General features: G+C 34.8%; 1 protein-coding gene across 1 annotated transcript; it reads left to right on the top strand.

Annotated features, from left to right (window-relative positions):
* Positions 1–8,973: 8,973 nt before the first annotated feature.
* LOC132953532 (toll-like receptor 6) lies at positions 8,974–27,311 on the top strand. Its single transcript, XM_061025918.1, has 2 exons — positions 8,974–13,392; positions 25,681–27,311. The coding sequence occupies exon 1, from the start codon at positions 9,593–9,595 to the stop codon at positions 13,379–13,381; it is 3,789 nt and encodes a 1,262-aa protein (XP_060881901.1). The 5' UTR covers positions 8,974–9,592; the 3' UTR covers positions 13,382–13,392; positions 25,681–27,311.
* The last annotated feature ends 536 nt before the right edge of the window (positions 27,312–27,847 follow it).

Raw genomic sequence — 27,847 nt, 5'->3', positions numbered from 1 at the left:
TACAGGCAGAAATAATAAGTAACACTTATTAAAAGTTATTTAAGTAGTATTTTCAAAATCTTATCTTCAAAATCGCTGGTACAAAACGTACGTCATTCAGTGCATTATAATAATAATATGTGCGTGTTAAATTGTATGCGTGATGCGTGTGAATCATGAGTATATAATAACAATTTAAATTATGAACATTTTCATAAAACGAGCGAAGTGTCACACGACGGTATAAAATCTTGGTAATAAAAGTTATTTAGCCTTTGAAATATTAACAAACAGAGCAAACAAATTATGTCTGAAATACATTTTGTACGGTTTCAAACATCAACAAACCGTCATTTTTGTGAACATGCAGGTAAATGTTTTAGGAATAATTTGTATTCTAGAGACAGACAATTTTTCCGTCGTTACATAAAAGTGATTAATATTTTGAAAGATTTTATGGAATTTTTCAAATCCATTTTCTTTAATTTTTTAGTTATAACAATTAAATAAAATATACGACTACGTCAATAACGATTTAGGAAAAATTATTTAAATAATGTTTTGTATATTATTTAACACTATTTTAATAATAAAATTATTTTTCGGAAAAAATACACGATCCTTTTACCAACATGACCATAATATTATTATATAGGTATAATTTATGAAATAAATTTAACATTTATACTTAAATAAGACAAATAAATCCTAACGTGTGCAAAAAATGAATAAATTGTAAATTGTAATAGTGTCGGGACACGCAATGGAATCACATACATTGCAATTATTATGATATTTAAGTACTTGCTGCAGTGTCTCTTGTCGCATTATGCTTACCAGCTAGATAATATTATATTTCTCGATGAAACATTTGTATTTATTTTAATCGTAATACATTTTGTCTCACGAGTACATCCTACTTATATTCTTTTATACGCTTAAAATAGAAAATTCATGTACAAAATAAAACTTCAATCGATTAATAGACAGTTCTAAATAATATATATATACAATAATTAAATTACTATTTTGGAAATTCTATTTTGGATATTTTTCTTACATACACGAGTGCAGTTTGAACATTATAAGGTATAACTTTATAATAAGATCATATTATTTTCATATTTGAATAGTAAGTTTATACCTTCCAGTAAAATTGGCAAAAATTATTGATTGTATAAGTTGGGGGTACACACAAACAAACACTGTATATAATCAGGTACCTACTTATTGACTATTATCTAGGTACATAAATTACAGCAACCGTGGTAACGTATTTGTGAGATGGAAAATGTAAAATATAATATGTCATGATTATTTTATTATTGCACATTGATAAGTGCGATAGCTGACTTTTATATTTTCATCAATGTTAGAAGTATATATTGTATCATATTATTGTAGGTCCATTAACAATGAGTTTTTATCTCATTTGTTTTTCATTTTATAATTTTCCACTGTGCGACATGTGGCTTAACCAGATTCGGTGCTCCAAGTTTTTTAATAGATATATCGCTATTTATTAACTTCGTTTTTAAGAAAACAGCGTATGCACGAATAGTATTGCGGATAAAATATAAGTGCACTATTTAAATTTGTATTGAGTTATTGGCGTAGAAAAATCGGAATAAATGTACTCTACCGGCCTTCACGGTTTTCAAATTTGTTTTGTGACAACAACTTGTACTTTATGCTTAAAAATCGAAAACCTTGAAGCAAATGGATTTTATCCAAAAAGTCAGCTGAAAGTTGTTGCAATGTTGCTATTGATTGCGATTGACTGACACATTTGGTGATAGCATGGAAAAAAGCATCGTTTGAAATTATTGACGTTCAATTCCTATTTTCCGATTACTTCCGACGTATAGTATTGAACACAAACAATTATTAAAATTTAAAGTACTTATAACAATTCATTACTGATTTGTTCTTTACTGCAGTAAGTTACTGCATCAAGCGATCACTGCAGCTGCAAATAACTTTTTTTTGTCCACTCCTCTATAACTTATCAACTACTTCTTAGTGATAAATGTTGTCACATATTACATAAATGTTTTCTTAACCTATATAGTTTTTAATTCTAATAATGCGATGTAACTGGTAGTAAGACACTCACACGTCTGTACTCTGGCTCCACGTATTAATTTATATGTATAAATATATAATATATTATGCTTAATACAATACTATCATATTCTCATGTAAGTTTTTACGATATTTTAATCTTTGAATGTTTTTACTTTCAGTTGGATAAAAGGTCAATTAATTCTCTATTATTAAAGGGTATTACACAAAAATTATGTCCTCTTGATGTACATTTAAATTTATTGTATAGGTGTGCCACTTATAAATATATTAACTTAGTAGAGGAGTGTAGGGGTTTCACTAGATTAAAAATCAAAATAAGAGTTTATACAGCATCTCCAACCGATCTTAATTGTAGGTACCTATGTCCACACACCTACCAAGAAGACACTTTATGACAGGAAACCAAATTGATTACAAAAATAATCACGATATTTTAAATTTAAATATCGATGAACGAAAATTATAAGAGTATCAAGACATTTTACAACATTCATTGTACAATTAATAATATTATCATTACTATATGGTGGTAGCAGAAAAATTCAATCAGACACAATATTTATCTCTTCCATAACAGCACCGCCAAAACAATATAATTTTACCGCTACCACTGAATCTTTTTCATTTCCTAATTATCTATCCTATAATTCATGTAACTATGATGTTTGTAGATATTATTGTAAACTGTTTCCACGGGTCACGACCATAGAGCAATAATGATATTATGATACTGAGTTTGCCAGTATTATTTAATAATTTATATGCGATAGTGCATCATAAGACTAAAATGGTTTTCAACACATTTGATAGTTATTATTACCGTATTTTTATTGTTTAACTCGCATGTTTGGACAAGTTGAAAATATCCTATCAAAAATTGTTATGATAATTATAAATGAATTATGCACACATGGAATTTAATTTTTTTATGGAAAATCCTCATTGTTATAAAATAGTTTGTTATATGCAGTGTTAAATAGTGCAGTATAAACACACGAACGCTAAATTATTTTAAATTAAATTTTTATTTCAATAAAAAAAAGTCATGCACATGGTGCATACATTAATATATGTTACTCTATTAAAATGTATTATATTATCATATATTATACCTTATATACTATATACATGCGCCGTTATTTAAAGGCTAACACGTTGTAAACACCGCGGGTGCTTTTGTCTTTTACCACGTTGAAGGCACACGAATTCACCCTGCCAATTTATACTAATGAAGGACACGATAATATTATAAAGTTGCAGCTGATATAGTATTTATTCGATATAGGTATTCTTATATCACGTATACATATATATATAGCTATATACCTATATAGAGTTAATATGTGTATCATATTGATCGATAAGCGACGTTCATGCGATGCTTAATGGGTTCGAATTAAAGATAATTTAATGTTCGATTCGAATTGTTAAAAAAAAAATAAGGATTCACTCATCTAACCCTCATTGCATAAAGTCAAAAAGAAAATAAGAATAGGTTCTTGGTCAAACGACGTACAATTTATGATTAGTGACTACAGTATAAGCCTCCCCTCCCATACAAAATGTTTGCCTACGCCACCGATTTCTTATAGTATAAAAATAATATAGGTGACTGTGTGCATCCTGCCATCTTTACGAACCTTTACAAACAATCCGGTACATAATCCACGTGAAACAACGGTCGAGCGTTTCTCCAGTTCGTATGTGATATGAACGCTTGTTAATAACACATTTCACAGACCTTTCGTCACACTTCCCATCACTTTACCCAATAATATTTTTTTATAATACACGAATTCACAAACAGTGACGTGAAAGCGATTCGGTTACCTACTCGTTACCACGATGGTACACGATGATACGATGGACGTCGGTGGTCTCGACCGAGCTTACCACTGTTGTTAGCATACTACGGTGAAAGAGGTCTTCTGCTTTAATAGCGCCTCACTGCAGTGGAATTCACTGACGTGCGTGTTGGGAAAGTTTTCACCAAAACGCAGTTGTGACAAAACCAAAGATGTTCTAAACACACGATATCCGACCGCGGTAAACACGGCCAAGCGACCATCGACCATAATATTATATTATTATTGTTAACATAAACGTTTACCGTCGTGGCGTCGTCTATAGTATTATGAAATGGTCGTCTCAGCCATACTATCGTCTATTGGCGTCTGTCTCTGTAATCTAATTATCAATCTCACTGTTTTTGCATTTTTACTTTCACAGTTCGTGTCCACGATCTCGATAGCACCGGCTTTTACGCGACCAAGATCTCGAGTGTACTTACATATTATAATAATATGATGGTGTTGTGCAATGACGAAACGAGTATTTTAATCACCTCTGGCCTTAATCACCACACATGAGCCTCCCGCTATCTGAAGATTTCGCGCCAGGCGTCTCGTCAAGGTAGGATGCACAAAGTCACCTTTATCGTTCACAGTTTCCTTGTAGAAGTAAACAGTTTTATATGCCTCTAGTACCGTTACTAAGAAATTAAAATTTATTGTATTTACATTTTGTACACTGCTGCAGGTACTAAATGGTTAGGTTGCGGAAAATCACGTATAGGTACCTATACCGTGCTGTATGATGTGTTTTAGCATAACACTAAAGCGTATTATATAAATATTAAGTAGATAATATCATTGGATTATTTTTGCTGGCATGTACATTTTTGTTTAATGTGCCCGTAATATGCAAGTGATGTGCTCGATATGGGTATCTGCATCACTTGGTTCGCGAACGTTGTCGGTATTCTGACCCCAAAATCAAAGGATGTTTGCAAATATTTCCATCACAATCGCAAAATATTGATGATTTATCAATAATTGATAAAACAAATATTTGTAATTATTAAATTAGTATGTGTGTTCAAGTACCTAAATATTACCGACCGGCGACCAGCCATACCCGCCAAAGCACCATTCTACGAACAATTATCATACACATGATATTATATTATATATATTAATAATTATTATTAGCTAATTACAAAACATGAAATATGATTCAGTCATAACTCATAATGTCCAATTAAAAATTTTCAAAATAGTAAAAACGACTATGCAATACAAATTATTATTATAATTTATGTACTTATGAATTCGATTATAACGAGTGAAATGTCGCGTAATATTACTCTCTGGTCTAAACTAAAAATGGATCCCCGAAATTGATACAAATATATTAGTATATTAGGTATGTACATTGCACATTATACTTAGATAAACCTATAGGTTATATATTTTAATTGGTCCAAATGGGTTAGGTTATATATCCATATATTATTACTATATCCATCTGGTGCAGATCAATTTATCATTTCGTATACGTAAATATCTTAGACAATAATGGTATATGAGTATATTTTGTTATTTAGTATAATACAATAAATATAATATAATACAAAGGAACATAGGAAATGTACTTAATACACAGTATAAAATTTGTCATGAAATTGTTTTTAACTGTTTTAAAAATGATTATAAAAATGTTTTAACAATTAATTTTAAATTACCTATGTACCGAAATTATAAGGGATCGTCATCGCCTATAGATTTTTGTCAAAAATCGTCTTCATCTTGATATCGACCGTATTTTGTAATGCGTCAAACACCTGCGTCGACGTACCTACATACAGTCTTGGGTAGTATTCGTATTGGGTAGTATATAATATTATGTAGTATAATATTATAATATACTGTATAATACTACAATGAAGACTACTACTATAGAAGAAATCTCGCAAATGTTCAATATTATGTAAACGTGCGTTAGAGTGCATGCAATAATTATCGTAATGGATTTATAAAATATATAATATAGATTATAGACATCCATTGTCGTGGCGTTTACTAGACTACGAGAATTTTGTATTTTTCGTCACTCTGTATACCAATAATATACTGCTCGAGGTTAACGAGCCCGGGCGGAATTTTTACTCCCCCATGACATCGCTCCACAGGGCACAGCAGTAGTGTCACCTGCTGCACCTTCCAAAATAATCACGAACATTATTGTAATAGGTATAGTAACTGCAGCTAGTTAATAATAATATATGTGTACATTGTGTAAGCAGTGTCGTAATATTATGATTATCACTTTTGGAGATTTTCAGCGAACGATTTTCGAGTAAAACAAACGACCGTTTTCGTTATTATCTGCGTTATTGTGTAAATATTTTGCCCGGACGTAATGTTATTGTTAACCCGTTTAATGTATTATTAAATTAATATTGTTCGTAATAAGGGCACGTTCGTTCGGTTGAAAAAAAAAACGTTTAACGGGAAAAAGAAGGAATAAAAAATAAACCAAAACCGTTTTCGACAATATAGTAGTTAACCTACCCCTCTGTTCAGTGTACTATACTGTATATAGGTATATGATTATGTGATGTACCCCTATTTGCCGAGCCGTGTCGAAAATAATAGTAGTTGGCTTTCGCATTCGATGGCGCCCCGCCAAATACCAATCGTTTCGGTCGCTGTTGTGTACGGACGTGTACTACTACTCCAGTGAGCTCCACCAAAATACCAACCACCAATATTATTATAATACAGAAACGATCACTTGCCCGCGGTATTTGGCTATTATCATTCTGAAAACCACAATCGTGCTCCTATTATGGTGGTACGCCTCTATAATATAGTACAATATTTATTATTATTATTACCTATATGATCATTCCATACACCATTCCCGGTCGTTTTGTAAATTGAAATAATTATTGTAAATCGAGAAAACAGGATAATAATAATAGGTACGGTATAGGTATTAATGTTTCAATTTTCTCGTTATGCGATGTGGACACTATATCTGCCGTAGGCCCAGTATGCCATAATAACTATTTTAAATGATTACCCTGTGCGTGTTATCTGTTTGATTATCTTTTGTATAATATTATACCGTGATACTGCAGGATGTATATAGTGTTTATCGTCATAATTTATTATATGTATTATATTTTATTGACCACCACAAGTATTAATTTATTATTCTCGTGGACCAATAAGTGTAGTTTATACTATCGGTGCCACGCTGAAGATATTAATAATAAAATATAATATGTTCAAGATACTATTATACAGTGTTTAACTTACAACCAAGATAACAAATTATCATCATTTGATAATATATTTTATGTAATAATTATTATTAACGAAAAGAGATTATTTTGTATTATTTATAAAAAAGTCGATTCTTTCTCAATATTTTTGTCATTGAATCAATTCGTACAAAATACAACTTTAATAATATATTTGAAAGAAAAACATAAAAGTCAACTACAACGGGAAATCGTTTTTATTAACGTATATTATATTATATTTATTATTTTGCAAAAGTATTCTTAATAACTCAATATTTGCTCTTTTAATTAAAATAGACTGTCCGGATAAAAAAAAAAGTAAATAATATTTATGGGTTTCATTTGTGACATTTAATTAATACACTCGGTGTGCTTTCATGTACTGTTTGTATTTTACTAATATTTAAATGAAATATCGCAGCTTTAGAATTCGTATAATAATATTATTTCAACAATTATAACTCCACAAGTTTCTGTAAATGTTTTATTCACGAAACACAGTGTAACTTTATTTTTAACGATAAATAGCGATATTTAATTTGTCCACTGTCATCCGATTTCCATTCACAAAATAATAATATTTACCGACAAAAGTCTGGCAGCAGTGATATCTATAAATATTATATTATATTCGATGATGTTTTACTGGTATCCGCAAAGCCGTCTGTGACGCGGCTTAAAAAAATGTATGTAAATAATATACAAATTTACCAACTCTCAGGAGTAGTTGGTAGTATTATAGACGTAGACCCGATGACTGCTGCTATGCACAATAATAACGAAATTCACGAGATCCACTTCCGCCCTATTTGTGGCGAAACGAACCGCCGACGCCGTAGGGCGACGCTACAGTTTGATAATAATATACATTCGTCGAGATCGAATCGTACAGAGTTTTATACTATTTTCTGTTCTCTTAACGAGAGGAGAACACACACAGTAATATTATTATTATTATTATTTTGTATATTTATTACGGCGCCGATTCGAGTGACGGCGGCGGCGGCGGCCCTCGTCAGAAGTAAACTCGAAACGGTATATAAACGAAAATATTAACTACTTTGGTATATAGGTACCTATACAACATTATAACGCACTCGGCGGCACGAGTGCTCTCTCGCAAACCCCCTCATTCGTCTCTTTCCCCTGTACTTTGCCCGGTGCCTACCTACCTCCGTAAACCGTACAATAATAATAATATAATGTGCACACGGCGACGACCGCGGTGCGTGCGTTCCACTCGTTTAACCGCGTTACGTATGGCACTGCGGCACGACCGCGGTATATAAACTGCTACGTAATATTATAATACGCGACGATAAAAATATAAAATTACGATAATAATAATAAAATGAAGTATTATGACAAACGATAGGACACGCGGCGGCGATCGCTCGCGCTGATAAGCAACGGGCGAAACGGAATAAAAAAAAAAAAAAAACAGAAAATTAGTCAAAAATAAAAACAAAAAACCGCTGGGTATTTGTTTTACGTTTTTTTTTTTTTTTGATTTTGTCATAATAATATTATATTATATTATTATATCGAGGGGACTCGTTGTTGCGGCCGCGTGTGCGTGTACACGATAATACGTGGGTAGGTACGCCGTGCGGTGCAGTGCGTGCGCGCGCGTGTGTGTTCGTGCAGCTGTTTGTGGGGGGTTGCAAAACGACGTCGACGGCGGTGGCGGTGGCGGCGGCGACAGGACGACGCGAGGAGGTTGTGTGGGGGAAGGGGGGGGGGGAAAGGACGAAAAAAAAATATATAAAAACAGGAGAAAAAGGGAAAACGTTTCCTGGTGGTTCGAGTCGTCGGTCGTCGCGCCACCGTCGAGCCCGGTCGACAACGGTCTCCGCGGGGAATAAAACGGCGTCGTTGGCGCGCGCGCTAGTGTAGTGCGCGCGGGCACCACACCGGCCCGGCGGCAGTCGTAAACGAGCATGTACCGCCCGACACGGTCAGTCCGCGTTCGCGCACCGCATCGAACAGTTCGCCGCCGTCGCGCCATGTACACGGCGTCCTCGCCACTGCTACCGTCGCAGCAGCCGTCGTCGTCGTCGTCGTCGTTTTCGCCGAAACCGAAATTTGATATTAATAATAATATTAGTGATAACAACGGACATAACGATTTCGCCGTCGGATCGCCCCTACTCTGACACGACTGTGCACTCAATCGGTGACAACAATATTTTATAACACGCCGTTACTATCCGTCTCTGATAAAAAACATTTTTTTCGCGCGTTTTGTTTTAGATATTATTTTTTTCTCGACACCCTCGCTCGTCGTGGTTAAGTGTTAATTAATTTATATATATATTTTTTTTCAATCCTCCCGCGGATTTGTCATGGTCGTCGGACCCGCACCGGCCGTTTTCTAGCGTATGCTTTCGGTCGACGAGTGACCACCGCTGCCTCCCCGCCGACGACGCGAGTATGTGCGTGTTCTTCGCTATTCTCATACTCGTACCGATGTGGCACTCGGTGTGCGGCCAATACCATCACAGCAACGCGTCGTCCGGTCCGCAGTTCAACTATGACGCGCCGGAGGACTGCGCGTGGAAGGTCCGCGACGGGCACGGCGATGAGGTGCTGCTGGCGTGCACGCTCCGGACCATCAACAGCGAGATAGACACCACAAACTTCTCGGCCATCCCGTCCGAGCACACCGTATCGTTGCTCATATCGTGTGATCCCGCGATCACGGCCCGCAGCTCGATGGAGAACCAGAGTTTCGCCCACCTCGTGCGGCTCCGCGAGCTCGAGCTGGACGCGTGCAAGCTGGCCCGGTGGCCGGCCGCCACGCTTGCCGGGCTCACAGACCTCCGAAACCTGACCGTCAGGACGGGTATGTCCGATTGGCCGGACGCCGGCATGACCGTCGAAATTGCGGCTGGTAGTTTCGCACACGCCGGCCGCCTGGAACGGTTGGATCTGAGCACCAACAACATTGTCGCGCTGCCCGAGAACGCGTTCTGTCAGCTACCCAACCTGGTGATTTTAAACCTGAGCAGGAACCGCATACAGGACGTTGCTGATTTAGGGTTCGGCGAACGCGCGCCACCGCCACCACCGCAGCCGCTGATCAGCGGGCGCGATGAAGTGTACGACGCAAACCAGTACCTGAGGAAGCCTACGTCCAGTCAGTGTCCACTTGATGTCCAGTCCGTCGACGTATCGTGGAACCGCATTGCCGTAATACCGTCCAACGGTTTCAGCTCGTTGCGCCGGCTCACTGAGCTTCGGCTCACTGGTAACGAGATATCAGTGGTCAACGATAGGCCGCTCGGGGGGCTTACTGGACTAGAGATTCTCGACATATCTTGCAACAACATTATCTCATTGCCCATCGACATGTTCAAGGACGTGGCAGATAGTATCAAGCAAATCCACCTGCAAGACAACTCAATCAGCGCTTTGTCTCCAGGTCTGTTCGTCAACCTGTACCAGTTGACTTCGCTAGATCTATCATCAAATCTGCTCACCAGCACTTGGATAGACGCCAGCACGTTTACGGGTCTCATTAGATTGGTGGCGTTGAACTTGTCCAATAACAAAATATCCAAGCTCGACCCAACGATATTCCACGATCTATACACGCTGCAAATATTAAATTTAGGAGGTAATCTAATCGATTCGATACCAAACGATGCATTCATACCGCTTAGGAACCTCGACACGTTAGTGCTGTCAAACAACAAAATTGTCGATGTCAGTCCATTGGCTTTGAACGGCCTCTACGCGCTGACTCTGCTCTCGTTGGATGGAAATAAACTGACAGACGTGCACGAGGACTGCTTTAAAAATTGCACCACACTGCGGGAATTAAACCTCAGCGGTAACGTTTTAAAAACCATTCCATTGGCTTTAAGAGAAATGAGAATGCTGAAGAATGTGGATTTAGGAGAGAATAAAATCGACTCCATAGACCCAGATTCGTTTTATGGTATGTCAAACTTAAATGGTCTGAGGTTAATGGGAAATCGACTCCGCAATATAACTTCTAACCTTTTTGACAATTTAATTTCACTGCAAATATTAAGCGTTGCACACAATCAGATCGATTTTGTGGCTTCGGACGCGTTTCAAAACATTTCAAGCATAGAAGCGATCAGGCTGGACGGTAATCGACTATCGTCGATAGAACATATAGTTCGCAACGTGTCCAGTCTGAGGTGGCTGAACGTGTCCGATAACGTCTTAAATGATTTTGATTATGGTATGTTACCGGAACGGCTAGAATGGCTTGCCATGCACAAAAACTACCTAACCGAGTTGTCCAACAAAAATGGTGTCACCATCAAAATTCGTCAGCTGGACGTGAGGTACAACTACCTAACGTACATTAGCCCGGCCTCGATACCGGATAGTGTAGAGATACTACTGATGAACGACAACCAGATCATGACCGTGGAGACAGGAACTTTCTTGCGAAAGACCAACATCACCCGGGCCGATATGTACGCAAATCAGATCGGCCAGTTGGATATCAACGCACTGCGATTGGCACCTGTTCATTCGGACAGACCACTACCAGAGTTCTACATCAGCGGCAACCCGTTCCAGTGTGACTGTAAAATGGAATGGCTGCAACGTATCAACCTGCTGGCTGGGCTGCGTCAATACCCGATGGTGATGGATATACCGTCAATTTATTGCAAGCTGCTGTACAACCGGGAGAATAAGTACGTGCCACTGTCTGAAATCAACCCAGCGCAATTTGTATGTACTTACAAGACGCATTGTTTTGCCGTGTGTCAGTGCTGCGAGTTTGACGCGTGTGACTGCGAAATGACATGTCCAGCCAACTGCACGTGCTACCACGATCAGCCGTGGTCGTCCAATATCGTTGACTGTTATTCATCCAACTACACCCAGCTTCCAGCTAAAATTCCTATGGATGCCACTGAGGTCTATCTGGACGGAAATTTGTTCACCCACCTGTCCAGTCATGCGCTTCTGGGCCGCAAGAACCTGCGTATACTGTTTGCCAACAACTCAGGCATCCAGTCGGTGCGCAACGATACGTTTACGGGGCTTAAGCGTCTAGCCGTACTGCACCTGGAGGACAATCAGATTGAGAGGTTCGATGGATCTGAGTTCAACACCGTGGAGAACCTTCGGGAACTGTACCTACAGCACAATTCAATAAGCTACATCAGCAACATGACGTTTGAACCACTAAAGAGCCTGCAGGTTCTACGGCTCGACCACAACAGACTGTATGATTACGACTCGTGGATATTGTCTACCAACTTGCACCTGGTCGAGCTGCACCTATCCAACAACCCGTGGTCGTGTGACTGTGAGTTTGTCCAGTCGTTTAGACGGTACATTATGGCGTCCGGTGATAAGGTCGTAGACTCGGCCACCGTCATGTGCCATTCTGACGGAAACAGGGACGTAAGTATTCGTGACCAAAATGCCACTGAGTGTAGCTCATTTTTTGGTTCCATCGTAGAAAATCGTATCGTCCGAGACGTATTGCCTACGGCACTAACGGCTGTGTGTATAATTTTAGCTCTGGTGCTAATCTTGTACCTTGTAGTCGTATACAGAGAAGAGTGCCGTGCTTGGGTGTACTATAAATGCGGATTCAGAATATGTCATAAAACCGTACCATTCGAAGATGACAGGATGTTCGATGCGTACGTCACGTACAGCCTGAAAGATGACGGTTTCGTTGCTCAGATGCTGGCTCCCGGGCTGGAACAGGGCAACCCGAGGTACAGGGTAGGCTTACACTATCGAGATTTTAATGTCAGCTCGTTTGTCGCTGATACTATTGTGGAAGCTATCGAGTCATCCAAGAGAACAATTCTGGTCGTTTCTAAAAATTTTGTGGAATCTGAATGGTGTCGATTTGAATTCAAATCAGCACTGCACGAAGGTCTTAAGGACAAAAAGGGACGGCTCATCGTCGTCGCACTCGGTGAAATTCAGCCAAAGGACGTCGATCCGGAACTCAGAGTTTACATGAAAAATTCTATACAAGTAAACTGGGGTGATCGAATGTTCTGGGAAAAATTAAAGTTTGCTATGCCGGATGTTAGCAAGTGTCAAAGCTTAATGTCACGGTCTAGAAATGGTGTAAATATCTATGCGACACCATTGAGGACGTCCTATTCATTTGGTAGCCAGCCACCAAGGACTGCTTCAGTACAGTCAAGCAAGTATTACTTGTCACCAGCGTACGTGGATTCTTCGCAGCATCTTTGGGCGTGATTTGCCAAAAGGTAATATTTCAAAATAATTTATTGTTTTAAGTAATTTCAGTTTGTTCGTGTACCTATACAAATTAATTTATAACATAAAAATAAATACTAAAAATCATCAAGAAAATCAGGTTTTACCTTAGGCTAAGTATAACGACTTGCATTAATCGTGTTGTGATCCCGATAAGTTGAAAAATACCAAAATTATTCTTATAGGTTGTAAAGTTGTTGTAGTAATTTCTGTATGTATTGTATACACATACAATCTATAATCTATAAATATAAAAAAAAATCGTAAATTAAGGATCTCATAAAATGATATGTAACAGCAGTGTATTTTTAAGTTATTAACACAAGTACTTTAAATTAAGTAACAAAATTCGGGGAAATTGCTCTACTGTATAAAAATTGTCGAGTATACCTCGTAATTATTGAGTAGCTGGGACATTGTATGGATGTGTTAAATTTAAATTTAATGATAAGTATAATTGTATAAGATAAAATTAATTTGAGTGAAGACGATCTCTCAGATTATATATCTATGGGTATTTTATTTTATATTTATATTGCTATTAGTTATTTATTTGTATGTAAAAAATACGGACAGTTGAACAATTTTTCACAAAATACAAATCACATACCTAACCTATACCAATAGTGTGAAATACTAATTAAAATATTTTTTCATATTATGTACTTACTAACTTTTAATTTAATATCATCGTACCGTTGAACGGCGTGTGAATTGGTTCACCGTATGAATAACTTAAATTGAATCTAAATATTTTTTAAATACCACTGTGTATGGTATATTATAATATACGGAATGTCAAAAAGTTCCAAGTCCCTACGAATAATATTTTTTGTTTCACAACAAAATAACAAAAATCATTATTACAACTTATACATGTTCAAGCTTTTTGATACAGAAAAAAAAATTATTAACATTCCTAAAAATTAAATTAAAACAATTAAAAATTTCAAATGCCTATAAATAGGTAGTGTAAAATTAGTCTTAATAATAAAAATGTCATTGTACAGGGAAAAAATAATTTAAAATATGATTGTGGAATTTTTCAAATGTTTACATTATATAATATTTTTTAAATTATGAAAATAACAAAAACCGTTACAGGAGAAACCATTATTGTACGTGTGAATATCTAATGTTGTCTTAATTTAAACTTGAAACCATCATAAGAAAATAGGTAATGTGGCATTACGCTAAACTTTGTTTTTTAATTTCCATAATAAAATCTTATGAGGAATCTTGTCTTAAATTTCCAGGGTATAATAATTAAAATTATATGCATTTTTAACGAAAGTATAATTTTCGTTTTTGAGATGAACGTTCATGAAAAATTAATGTAAATTTACGCTCAACTTTGTTTTTAATTCCGGTAAGAACAACTTATGAAAAGCCTTCTATTAATATATCAAGCCTTTTGACCAAGCATAAAAATGTTTATCAACATTTTTATAGAAAAAAAATCAAAAATTTTAAATGTTTCAAAAAGATCCAATTATTTTGTAAATTGTCTACCGTGTATAGAAAATGTAAATATAAATATTTAATGAACATTTCAAGTATCTGCGATTATTCGTTTTTGAATAACTACAAATATCAAAATCAATTTTGAGTTAATATTATCGTTTTTCTGTATTATTTTTTTCCCGATTATTAAGAAATGTTCTGCGATATTTTTACTTTTAACATCCCCTGAATAAATTACCAACCTAATACAAATTTACCTAACCTGCTATCATCCTAGAAAATTAATTTCGAAGTATTTTATACTTTAAAATGTGTCTTCAACCATCAGACAAAAAAAAATAATAAAAAAATACTCATCATCGTGTACCAATCTCTCCGCTCAGAATCTAAAACATGGTATTATTGCCTTACTGCCTCAGGGACAATCCCGAGTTTTGTACCTACAGGTAATCACGTTTCGTCTGAACGATTCTCATTAAGTATCTCGTGTTCTTTGCTAAAGGTAAAGGTCTAACGTAAATTAGACGTGTAAACTGTACATAAGCTAGTTGACAGAATAGATTATCATCATCATAGGGTATAATAATAATTTTAATAATACTTGTGCACAACACCAAATTTGTTTTTCATATTATGTTCACTCCTGATTAAACCTGATTTCATTTTATTATTTAATAAAAGTTATTTTTTTTTTTGAATGGCATACGTATCAGACATTATTTAATAATAATATAGATAAAAGTACTCGAGGCGTTATGTTTATATTCATTAAAAAATAAGTCAGTATTTATAATGTTCTGTCACATGATCCACTTGTGTGCAAGGATTTGTCAGTTATAGAACTAGAGCTTGCCGTAACGACAGTACAATTAACTAATTACCGTATAATACTTGTATATTATTGTGCAAAAGTATAAATTATGATAATAATAAAAAAAAAATTAATTATGTACCTACATACGATAATTATTATAGTTGTCAGTTCCGAGTAGGCACATTAGTCGATTATGTTTAAACAATTGTAGACTGTAGTTATAATGAAGTGTAAAATACATGGGTAAAAATTAAATTAGTGACTCTTCTGTCTGAAAATGCCTTTATATGAAGATCCTTTTTAAAAAAAAGTTATCATTTTCGTTAATTTGCATTTACCACTCCAAAAGGTCCCTTTGCTATTTGACACCCTCCAGCGAAACGTTTATCTACCTTTGTGAGGAAAAAAGCCCTTTATATAATTTTTTTTTTTCATTAGGTACACTTTGTGTATATACTTTACGTGTGAATGGATGTTAACTTCAACTGTTTGGGGCCTCTTGACATCGTCGTTTGTTTGCTTTTTTTTCCTTAGTCACTAAAAAGATGTTAAAATGCAATTTTACAATGTTTAAATCGGATTTCCAGTGGAAATAAAATAATAATAAATACGGACTCTTTTATTATCTATCTAGACGTCTACAAAGTATTTTTTAATTTGAAACTTGTAAACCAGTTGTAAAGTTTAATAATAACTATGCATTTAAAATACAGAAATAGCGTCTTGCTCGCCAGAATAACTAGTTTATTTTTCGCCTCAGGAGACCATTTAGAATAAAAAAAAAAAAAAACTGTAAAATACAAAATGCCACAAATCCCATTATTTCTGTTCATTTTTTCTACATCATTAAATTTGTAAACTACAATGTCGGGCCCATTTCTTCTTTTATTTACGAAGATTTCATTAGCTCGTGTTTGAAGCGCGTAAGTCCTTGCAAAATATCATTTTTCGGTTTTTTTCCCCCTATAAACGGTGTTTATATATACTACTCTCGTTATTGTTATGTGTTTTTTACCTCCAAAATTAAAACGTACCCTCAGTTTTGTCGTCTTTTCGCCCTAATACGTAACATCTGCTCGACAATGCCTCCCATCTGCCTCTCCCGTGTACTCGTATTCACCCCATATCATTGTGTGCATGTGTGTGTATGTGTATGTGTGTGAGTGTGTGTGTGTGTGTGTAAAGAGAAACCCAATCTCGACACCTTAGCCCATTCGATAATTAACCCTCTGATACGACTAAGCAAAGGGAGAGTCGCAGTTGTGCGTTACACAAAATGGTTTGAGCAAACTGAACGTTAATTTCGAACATCGGAACAGCTACACTACTATTATAGGTACGTAGTGCGTATGTATATAGTACGGTGTCGACAAACATATTTTGTTGAAATATTTCTATAGGTACCCAATGGAAAATATCAACGTCATTATTATACAACATTTTATTTGATATTTGTATTCGTTTGTAAATCAGTTATATAGTAGAAATACCAATATTTCGTGTTAATTTAATAAATCATGTGATAATTCGAAAATAATGCACACACCGTGATAATATTATATGTATTATATATCTAACTAGTCTACATTTTCATTAAACGTAAAATAGGTTATTATTAAATTTTTTTACAAGCAAAAGCTTATTTAATAATCCTACGTAGATTATGATTGAACCGTAAAGCTTAAATAAATATATAGGTAGGTAGGTACAACATATTTTTAACAAAATTATCATTTAATTTAACGAGATTTAATGAAACTTTTTACTAAATAATAATATTAAATAAATATTTATATTTAATTTATTTAACTCGTAAAAAATATATATTTCAATTAGGTATGTTTCTTTCACTTAATAATCATTAATCCAAAACGAGTTTTCCCTAAAAATAAATTTGAACTACACTATTTGAATGCTATAATAAAAAATAAAATAAAAATCTTATCTTATTATATGTCGTATGCAAATTCAGTGAATAAAAATTTACAACGCAGTTGTACAATAAAAGTACTAATAAAATTCAATTTATTTTAATTAATTTTAATAACTATTTCATCAAATAAATCTTATGATTAATAAATCAAAATTTTAATCAGGTATATCTCTGTATGCTTCAGTAAAATTGATTAATTAAGTTCTAAAAGTATTTTTTATTAGTTCGTTTGATTTAAGACCTAATAATACTTTAACGACAATATTCTTATATACTATTTTAAACGATGAAGTACAATGGCAACTATTTCTGCTGTCCAAGTCGTACATACTGATCGATCGTCAGGAATTGGCGTCCAACGGATGAAAACAATTTTTTAAACGGTTGACCAAACTTGTATATTTTATTTTATTACATGCCACTATAAAGGGTGTATAAAAGTTGACAAAGTTTAGTTCTTTTATGAAAAAAAACTACCTAAAAAAAAATACTGTCCCAACAAGGGACTTAAAATGTAAAAAACGATCGGTATCGATTTAGCGATATATATATATATATAAATGTATATACCGTTCGGGGACACGTGCGTTTCGTTCACGTATATAGTTCCGTTAACGTTTGTGAAATCGGCTTAAAGTCCCAATGGACAAGAGCTGGGCACAATGCAACTGAATAAAATTTCCGTCAATGTAAAAGCTGATAAATCCTTAATAGGATTTTAATATAATAAAAAAGTATACGTAAAGGTATCCACGAAAAAAACAGATTCGTTGAAAATATTTTAATTGTCAATTAAATTAAAACGCCAGAGGAATTTTCGTCTAGCCGACCCGCGTAACTTATAGAATATACGAGTACCTATATATGTTTCGTGAAAACTTTAATATAAAATACCTACCTTTTACTACGGGCTACAAGACGTACTATGACAATAAAATCACTAACTATTTACTAACGAATATTTTAGGGCACTTATCGCATTAATGCCGGTTAGGTTTCAGGATTCTAATGTACATATAATAAAAATAATAAAAAAAACCGTATATGTAGATACCTACAACGCAGAAAAAAAACGTTTTCATTAAAAAATATTTTAATTTTCTATTCAATTAAAACGCGGGAGGGCTTTTGGTCTAGTCCGACCAGCGTGACTTGGAATATACGAGTTATATACAATTCACAGTATCGTATCGGAATGTTTCGTGAAAACTTTAATAATATAATTATACAGGAACATTCGTGGCTACGTACTTCTACGGACTACAAGTACTGTGGCAATAAAATCACTAGCTATATATATTTCCTAACGAACATTTTAAGGTATCGCTTTCGTGTCGGTCACGGTTCGGCGATCAAACAGATTTTATTAGCATCGCACGACGACCGGGACAAATACGCAGGCGCGAAGGACTTCGAATTCCGCGTTCGAACATTTATTAGATTACGTATACCGACGACGTGGTTATCGGTTTCGTCCGATCGGGCATACAGACGACGTTCGGTCAAAGGACGAAAATGCTTTCTTTTTTTTTATTAATACACATTTCCGAATCGTTTGCGCGCAATCTTCGACGGACGCGACGGCGAAACTCAGCAGCCGTCGTCGTCGTCGTTCCACTTATAAAAGTTGTTTGCCTGCAAACTTTCAAGACGGCGCCGTAATAGGATTTTTCGGATTTTTATTTTTTATCCTGTTTTTATTTTTTATTTTTCGTCGTCAAAGGGATATTATATATTATATTAAAAAGGCTGAAAAGGGACGTGCCAAGGATACCACCACCGCCACCGATTTTCTCGCCAACAATGGGAATCGCTCGACCCGAATTCAGCTTTTGTACGGTACACCTCGGCCGCGTACCGTATTAAATCTACTGGAAACTGGACAAAAAGCGCATTGTTCCGTTAATCTCGCCGGTATTATTATTGTCGTTGATATTATTATTATTATTATTGGAGTAATATTAGGCGTACGTGTGAGCGCAGTGCAATTTGATATTGTTATTATATTTTTAAATTTGAATTTAATACTTATAGCGCGGTTGTTTGCGCGTAAACGTCGCAAAAATCGTAATTACGGTTATAATAATATCGCGGTACAAATAGACGTGGAACGTGGATGGTTTTTTTCTATTATACACACCTCTGACCAACTGACCAGTGCCGCGTTGTTTATAGATATTTAATATTCTATATAGCAATATTATTATTATTATAGTGACCGGGGGATAATAATCAGGTTGGCGTGCGACGACGTATCTGCCTAATATATACATAATGATAATAATAATATGCAAGTATGTATTATTTATGTACGTGCACCGAAATGACGCGCGTGGAGAGCGTGGCGATCGCAATCGTGTCGCGGGCGGCGTTTGATCCTTCGCGGCGCAGAGTCCGTTTGGCGAGATACGAAAAGTGACCAAACGAAATCCTAGTTAGATAATCTTTGGCACAGCTCTATTAGTACCTATATGTATCTATATAGTGTGTGTATATATATATATATATTTGACCAAAGAACGATTTACAGGGTGTCTCAACGCTCCGTTCGAATAGTTCGTTTGGCGTGATACGAAAAGTAACGAAACGAAATCTTAAGTGTGATAATCTTCGCTCTATTAATATAATATACATTAATTACAAACTATTATACGCCTATAAGTACGACGTAGGTACATGATATGCCACGCCGCTGACAATTTTGAACGTCGACGAGTGTTTTCTTAAAAATATTTTTAATTATCTGAAATTCAGTTACCTTGAGTAAAAAATAAATGTCTTTTTTTAAATATTAAACCAATTCGGAGGAGCTCGAGAGACGAATCCGAAATGTGCAATGCGCCTCAAATATTATTGTAGTTTGTACATCAGTATAATAGACTGTATTAGACTGCAGCCGCAGGATTTGTCGGCGAACACGGACGTGCAATAATATTATAAATCGGTGCAGATCGCGGGTAAGTGATGCGCACGAGTCCAAACATCCTGTATACACTCGATTATTATAAATACATAGGTATAATATAATATCATATATTATTATTATAATGACGATGACGAGAACATAACATTACACTGGCATTATATTAATATTATTATGGTATCCGACCGAGCCGGCGGGCCGCACCTGTCGTTTTCACGGGCGTTTGGCGCGCGAGCGATGCGCCCGACCGATAACGATGATGCGATGCGCGCGCTTGCGCTCCAGCCGGACGATGTTATCTCGGTACCGCCGCGCGAGAACCCGCGGCACCAACAACCAGGTCAATGTTTATGTTAGGTATGTTCGAAGACGACGGAGACGGATACCGAGCCTGAGAGGACGACGACGACGACGACGACGACCGCGACGTCTTACCACAGCATATTATTATAATTATATTAATATGTACACCTAAAAGCGTCTTAATAATAACACATTCCTGCGCAGACGTGCACACACCGCACCACATAATTTCGCAGTGTTTCAGAGTAAAATACTATTGAAGATAATATCGTGGATATATTATTATTATTATTATTATTATTACCTATAATAGTTTATGAGACGGCAGTTCATCAGCGTGTGCGTATGTGCCACGATCGACGAAAACTTTCGACAATATTATATTATATTGTTTTTGGAAATCGCGAAACGAGAATAATATACGGCGTATCGCGTACAGTTGATATTGTAATAACCGCGGACGTGTGGAGAATTTCACCGTTATTGTCTTTCGCAGTCTTATCGAAGAAATTCTTTGTGAAAAAGCTCCAACAACGATCATCGGTGTCTCTAAAGTTACGTAACATTTTCGTTCAATTTCAAATCGAATTTTCTGAATGCACCGGAAAACTTGTGCAGGTTATATAGATATTGTAATATACAAAACACATTTCAAAAATAGACGATTCCGTTTTTCGTGTCGGTCTTATATACACTGCATATACGCGACGAAGGAAATTTAAGTTTAGCAGAAACCATTCGGTTTTCTTTGTTTTTTAGAAATTTAAAATACATATTTATAACCTGCAGTAAGACATCGACAGGTGCGTACGTAGGAAGAGGTTTTTATTCAATTTCGGTATAGGTCTGACCTCTGACCTCTCTAGCAGCAGACAATATAATATATTCTCATTCTACGTCCGTGGACTTTACGGCTGCCTGCCATTATGCTATAATAATATTATAATATAATATAATATCATTACAATATTATTACAGTGTTCTGCTTTTACAGTGAACAGCTGTCTTAATAATAAAAAATAATATTCGTCGTGCGCCGCTGAGTCACAGCAGTGTGTAGGCGCAGTGATCTCGGGTTTTAGGCGCAAAAGTTGAACTTGCAAATTAAATATCGGGCGACGCGCCGCATGTTGTGCTAAATAAATACCAGTCTCGCCTTTAATAAAATTTGTCCAAGACGAAAAACTTTGAAAATAAAACGCTAGCTGCAGAGAGCCGGTAAAAACAGACCGATTTCTATGGTCGTGAAAATACTTGACTTTATAAAATGGAAACCTGTAAGAAATTAAGGTTATCATAATATATCGTATTAATATATTCAAGTTATAGATTAAAATTGTTATAATATTCAACTGTCTTTCCAAAACTTTGTGACGCACCGCTTTGAGTTTAAATTTATCATGTTGATCTATTATTTTCTTATTTTTAGTAAAAATCAGATTAGTATAATAAACATTCAAATAAAACGTTCTTATCATGGAATTACCTATATATAGTATTTATTGCATTGCAACCTTTGTAATTTTTCGTTTCACGACCGTTAAAGAATATATTCTCGCAAAAACGTGATTGCAGACAAATTGAACTCAAATAATAACCATCTGAATTAATTTCAAATTTGTATCCAATTTATGAAAAGAAAAACACCAAAAACATCGGATTTTACGTTTCAAAATGCCATTAAACGGTCAAAATCCTTCCCCACTCGTTATCGGCAGTCATTTGTCACCGGCCGTTTATTCAATTTGACTAAAAGTCAGTGATATACACAATAATTGCGTAACATATTTTACGGCAACAACGAAATATCACACGGCAAAATAATATTGTACCTTACCGTTTTTGGCAGTGGTGCCTAAAATTTGCCGGTTTTATTTTCACCAGGGTGAGCTGCATTTTTGCGGATCATTTTTTTTCTCACCACCAAGACCTTTTTTTGTACTCCACAACGCCTGCTGGACAATCACACACAGATAAATAAAAAACGATGTCAGTTATAATAATAGCTATGGTAAATCTATAAAACTGCATCGGCGCAAATGTGATTTTATGGTGCGATTATTAAACGCGGAAAAACGGATGATGAGCGGAAGCACGACCGGCCCACCCCTCAATTGGTGAATTGGACCGTCGAAAATCGGACGCGCGCATTCGACAATCATTATTATTATAGGTATCTACCTACCTATACCGTGCTCGCGGTACATAACCGTACGCATATTATCATTATTATTTATTATACACTATATTATTATAACGTCGTTATCGTTATAATATACCTACCTTAGTGTTTTGGCCATCGACCCCGTGACTAACTCTCCGTGATAATGCCGCAAATTAATAGGTATATATACCGCGCGTTTTGTATAGGTATAATATACACATTGCTGCAGAATATATACATGGTATCTATATCGCGGTTATCGCATTCGATCGCGGTGAACTGTTTTGTATGCATATATATATATATTATAATATGTATATTATATTATATTATATAATAAAACGTCCGTATTATTATTATTATTATTATTATTATTATTATTATATTACCGCGGTGTTTAGTTACCTATATATATATATAATAGCAATACAGACTTCTGGTCGACCTCACTTTTCGATGATTTCCATAATGTTTTCTCCGGTTCGCGTCGGACTGTAATCAGGTATACTCTGTAGTACGCCCATTACTATAATAGTGCGCGTCAAGTAACCACCGGAGCGATCAAGTCGACGAACGGCGTAGGATCGATGACGTACAACAATTCGAGTGAGAACGCACACAAATTGAAGTCAATAGCGCCGCCACCGCCGCTATTATTTTTCTCCTACCTATACAGTCACCAAAACGTATAGGTCATAATAATATTACGCTATGGACTCGCGTTAGTAGTATACCCACTCGGCCCGACAAAAACAAAAATAAACTAAAAAATCGCACAGATATTGCTGTTGGCGAAATACAAAGAATATAATTTGAAATTATATCATTACCAATATTAACATTATGTGGGCGAGCGCCATGTCACGGTCCGTTCCGTAACCGTCAATTATCGTCATTATTGAATAGCTGCTTTTGGTATCAAACGTCATCCGAGCACGCGGAGAATGAAATAATATTATGAAATCGTTTTACGAATAATTCGGTTCGTCGCGACAAGAAAATCTATACACGCCATTAAGACGTATCTATTTGATGTCGTTTCGCGGGAAGATTCATTAGACGACGGGGGCAATTATTATTATTCCGAAATGAATAATCGCGGGCGTTTGTTCAATTGGTTTCGCGACCGCCTACCGCGAAAGCCGTTGTAAATCTCGCGTGACAACCATGCATGTATATATAATATAATATGTAACGTTATCTAAATAATTCATATATATATATATGTGTATACTTACACTTAGCGAAACCGTTTAAAAGCAAGTCCGTGAGCTCGCCGGAGCAGTCGAAATGATGCCATGTGTCATGCGCAACTTGTAGGATGCGCACACTTAATAATTCATGCGGTATGATATCGGTCGAATCGAAATTAATATATCATCAATAATGATTCATGATGAACGGTGTAACAGAAAGACCTCACAAATGAAAAATTGATATTAGTTAAAACTGAAACGAATGAAAAAAATTATGAAGATTATATGGATAGTAAATAATTTAAGATTTAATTATGCTTGAAAATTCCCAAAAATTATATTTTGAAAATGTTATTACGTTCGAATTTATTAAACTCCAAAAAATATTGAGGTTTTAAAAATTGAACTACTTGGCAGTAAACGTTTTTTACTAAATGTTAGCTGATATACAAATTGGCTATTGTAAATTTTTCCCAAAAAAATCAAAGAAAACTTAATTGTGTTATTTGCGTTATTAAAAAAAAAAATTAACAATTATATATTTACACTGTATTTGTAGCACACGTGTCTATACATTATGTTGAAAACAAATAAATTTAAATAATGGTTAGAACAAACGCTATTTCATAATAATATGTCAGCTTGTTGTCTGTTACACCTTGTATATAATGTATAATAATTGCACAAACACTTCATGGTTGATGGAAAATTCAATGAATAGACGACATGAGATTGAATCACGCTTCTGTGTGATAGAGGCTGTTGGGGGGTTGTACTTTTTCGACCAAACTTATAATTTTTCCAAAAGACGTTTAAGTCAAGTATACATTAATATTATAAACCGTTCAATAACACCGTGGTATAGGTATTATACTGAACATTTTTTTACCTCTTCGCATTTCCTGCAGCAGTATCCACGTATATAACTTCACTTTATTTTTTTAATAAATTCAACCCTTGACGTCATGTACGATTGTAGTGTGTATAACAAAGAGCGTAATGCCGTAATGCCTATATAACTTTGGTTGTGTGTAATGTGCTGACGACAACTTTATATAATATTATTTTGCGAAAGGAAATCGCACGCTGTACACACAACCCTCACCGCGTACACAGCTATTCAATTTTACCGAAAACGAAACGATAATAACATTTATTTTTCCATTATCATTATAATCGAGTTAAACAAATTGAAATAAATTATACTGCAAAAACTTCATGGTTCACCACTTCTGCAGCTCGAGATACGCGATAAAACTATTTGAAGAAACATGGCTTTTTTTATTTTATTTATTTTAAAAAGTCGTTTTAATAACTCCGTAATAATTATATATTATTAAATACCTACATTATATACTATACTTTCGTAATCACTAATGACTAATTATTTATGTACGCAACCTACCTACCTACCTACCTCTACCTAATATGAGTTTATATTATTTAATTGCTATAATTTGCTTTTTGTATTTTTGTTTCAGTGTTTATGCAATGTCAAAGAAGAGGCCGCTCAAAACCAAAAATTACAAATAAATCTTTTTAACACGATCCTTTTAATATATATATAAAAAAATTGTATTTTCTACGTTCCCATTATTATACTATATAAAACATTATAACGCATTATATTATTATATTATATACCTATACGTCTTTGTATTTCGGTCGATTAACTTATAATAATTATTATTTTTTATGTATAGAAATATGAATATTTTAATGTTAATTTTAAGTTTTCCCGTTGGATTTCTAGTCAAAATTCTCGCGTACACACACTATTATACTATTATACTATTATTATAACATTCGTGTTACAACAATTATAGGTAGGTAGGTACCTATTGTAAAACATTATATAGTCCAGCCATATTATTATTATTTCGTTATCGTTATCGTTATGGTTATTGCTGACCGTATGCCACTTATATGCTATGACACCGATACACTGAAAGAGCCATCATCACCCTTAACGCCGCCGTTTATGCCATGACGTTCTTCGCATGACTCGGGGTATATACGGTCAGCATTGACGTCAGACCAATCGGCGAGTCACGGCTTCAGCGAAAGAAGACAATATAGAGGAATATTATTATTATTATTATTATTATTATTATATTGTATATTGTTGTACATTACACGTGCATGTGTGTACAGTCGTGCACTTGACGGAATATTGTAATGTGACTGGGCGGCGATGTGAAGGAACGATTTTCTTTTGTTTTACTTGAGCTCCGAACAAAAAAAAAACATCCTTTCGTCGTCGTCCACTTCCGTGTTGGGAATTTAAAAACATCATGTGTATTCCGCACAGATAATAGTAATATTCGCTCCAATATCTCTATATTATACGCAAACGTATGCACAATCATTATAATGTGGTGGTGGTGGTGGTGATCTATTCTTCGGCACACAGTTTAGCAAACCGAAACAATAGCGATAATGATAATGATAACGATAGTAATAAATAAGTTCATAGACGTGTGCCAACGCACACTCTACGTGTACTGAACTTCGGCGTATACTCCAGTGCTTCGTTTTGTGTTGTTTTTGTCGACATATTTTTTCCCCTTAATATACGAATTTCAGTATAATAATAATAAACAATAACAATTATATCTCAACAATGTTTTAATAAAAATAACTCGAATTTTTTTCAACACTGTCGTACATTTTACTATAATATTGCAAGATAATATAATAATGACATGATAATATTATTATTATTATACCTACAACTGATATTATAATTATTGTAATAAGCGCATTGGTTTCAGACTTTCTTTTCTACTCAACCAGGCGATCTAGTCATGTTAAATACTTCATTTTATATAAATATATAACATAAATTATATATTCTCAGCTGTGATAATATATTTAATATAATTTTTAATTTGTATCGATTTTTCGTGTATATTTTTTTGACCCCGTGAAATGTATTGTGTATCGTCAAGTTTAATTAAAACCGAATACATTTTGTGTTAAGCCAACTTTGTCAAATTTTTGTATAGACTTTTTTTTTATTATTATTATTATTATTATTATTATTAATTTATTTATTACTTTGTATATTTTGTCGTTATTTATCGTACAATATAAAATAAATGTTCATTCAAACGTGTTTTGATTATAATTTATTACAATAATAGCGTAAACAAAAACAAAAACAGCAGCAATAACAACAACGTCGAATCGGCATCGGCTCATCTTTATTATTGTTGTTGTGTAAGTATAAAGCTTTTGGTTCTATTGTTATACACGGCACCCATCGTTCGGCGGTCATCGATAAGATATACGTTCAAAGATGGCTTTTTATATTAAAGCACTACTATAATGTTTCAAGACATATTTTACTACAAATTTTCACGTATTTTCAATTAACATTTTAGATGTCTTAATGGTTATAAACAATGTACATCTTCATTGCACAGCGAATATGGAGAGGTCCCGAACGGCTGGCTGGTCATTACAACCGTGTCAGTGTGCCATCGTTATTGTATTAATATTACTGTCGGAATTTAATCGCATTGTTTTCAACCGCATTGATTAATTATCATTAAATATAATATATAATATATATGACTATAGGTCAATATTGTTTAAATTCAAACACGTTTTGTTAGCAAATAATATTTATTATTTTTAAAAAAA

This window comes from Metopolophium dirhodum, unplaced genomic scaffold, assembly GCF_019925205.1.
Source record: "Metopolophium dirhodum isolate CAU unplaced genomic scaffold, ASM1992520v1 scaffold8, whole genome shotgun sequence".
NCBI lineage: Eukaryota > Metazoa > Arthropoda > Insecta > Hemiptera > Aphididae > Metopolophium > Metopolophium dirhodum.
Note: the sequence above shows the minus strand (reverse complement) of the source record. Positions and strands in the feature narration are given on the sequence as shown.

Coding starts and splice junctions, on each gene's coding strand:
- LOC132953532 (XM_061025918.1), top strand. CDS start 9,593: ATGTGCGTGTTCTTCGCTATTCTCATACTCGTACCGATGTGGCACTCG.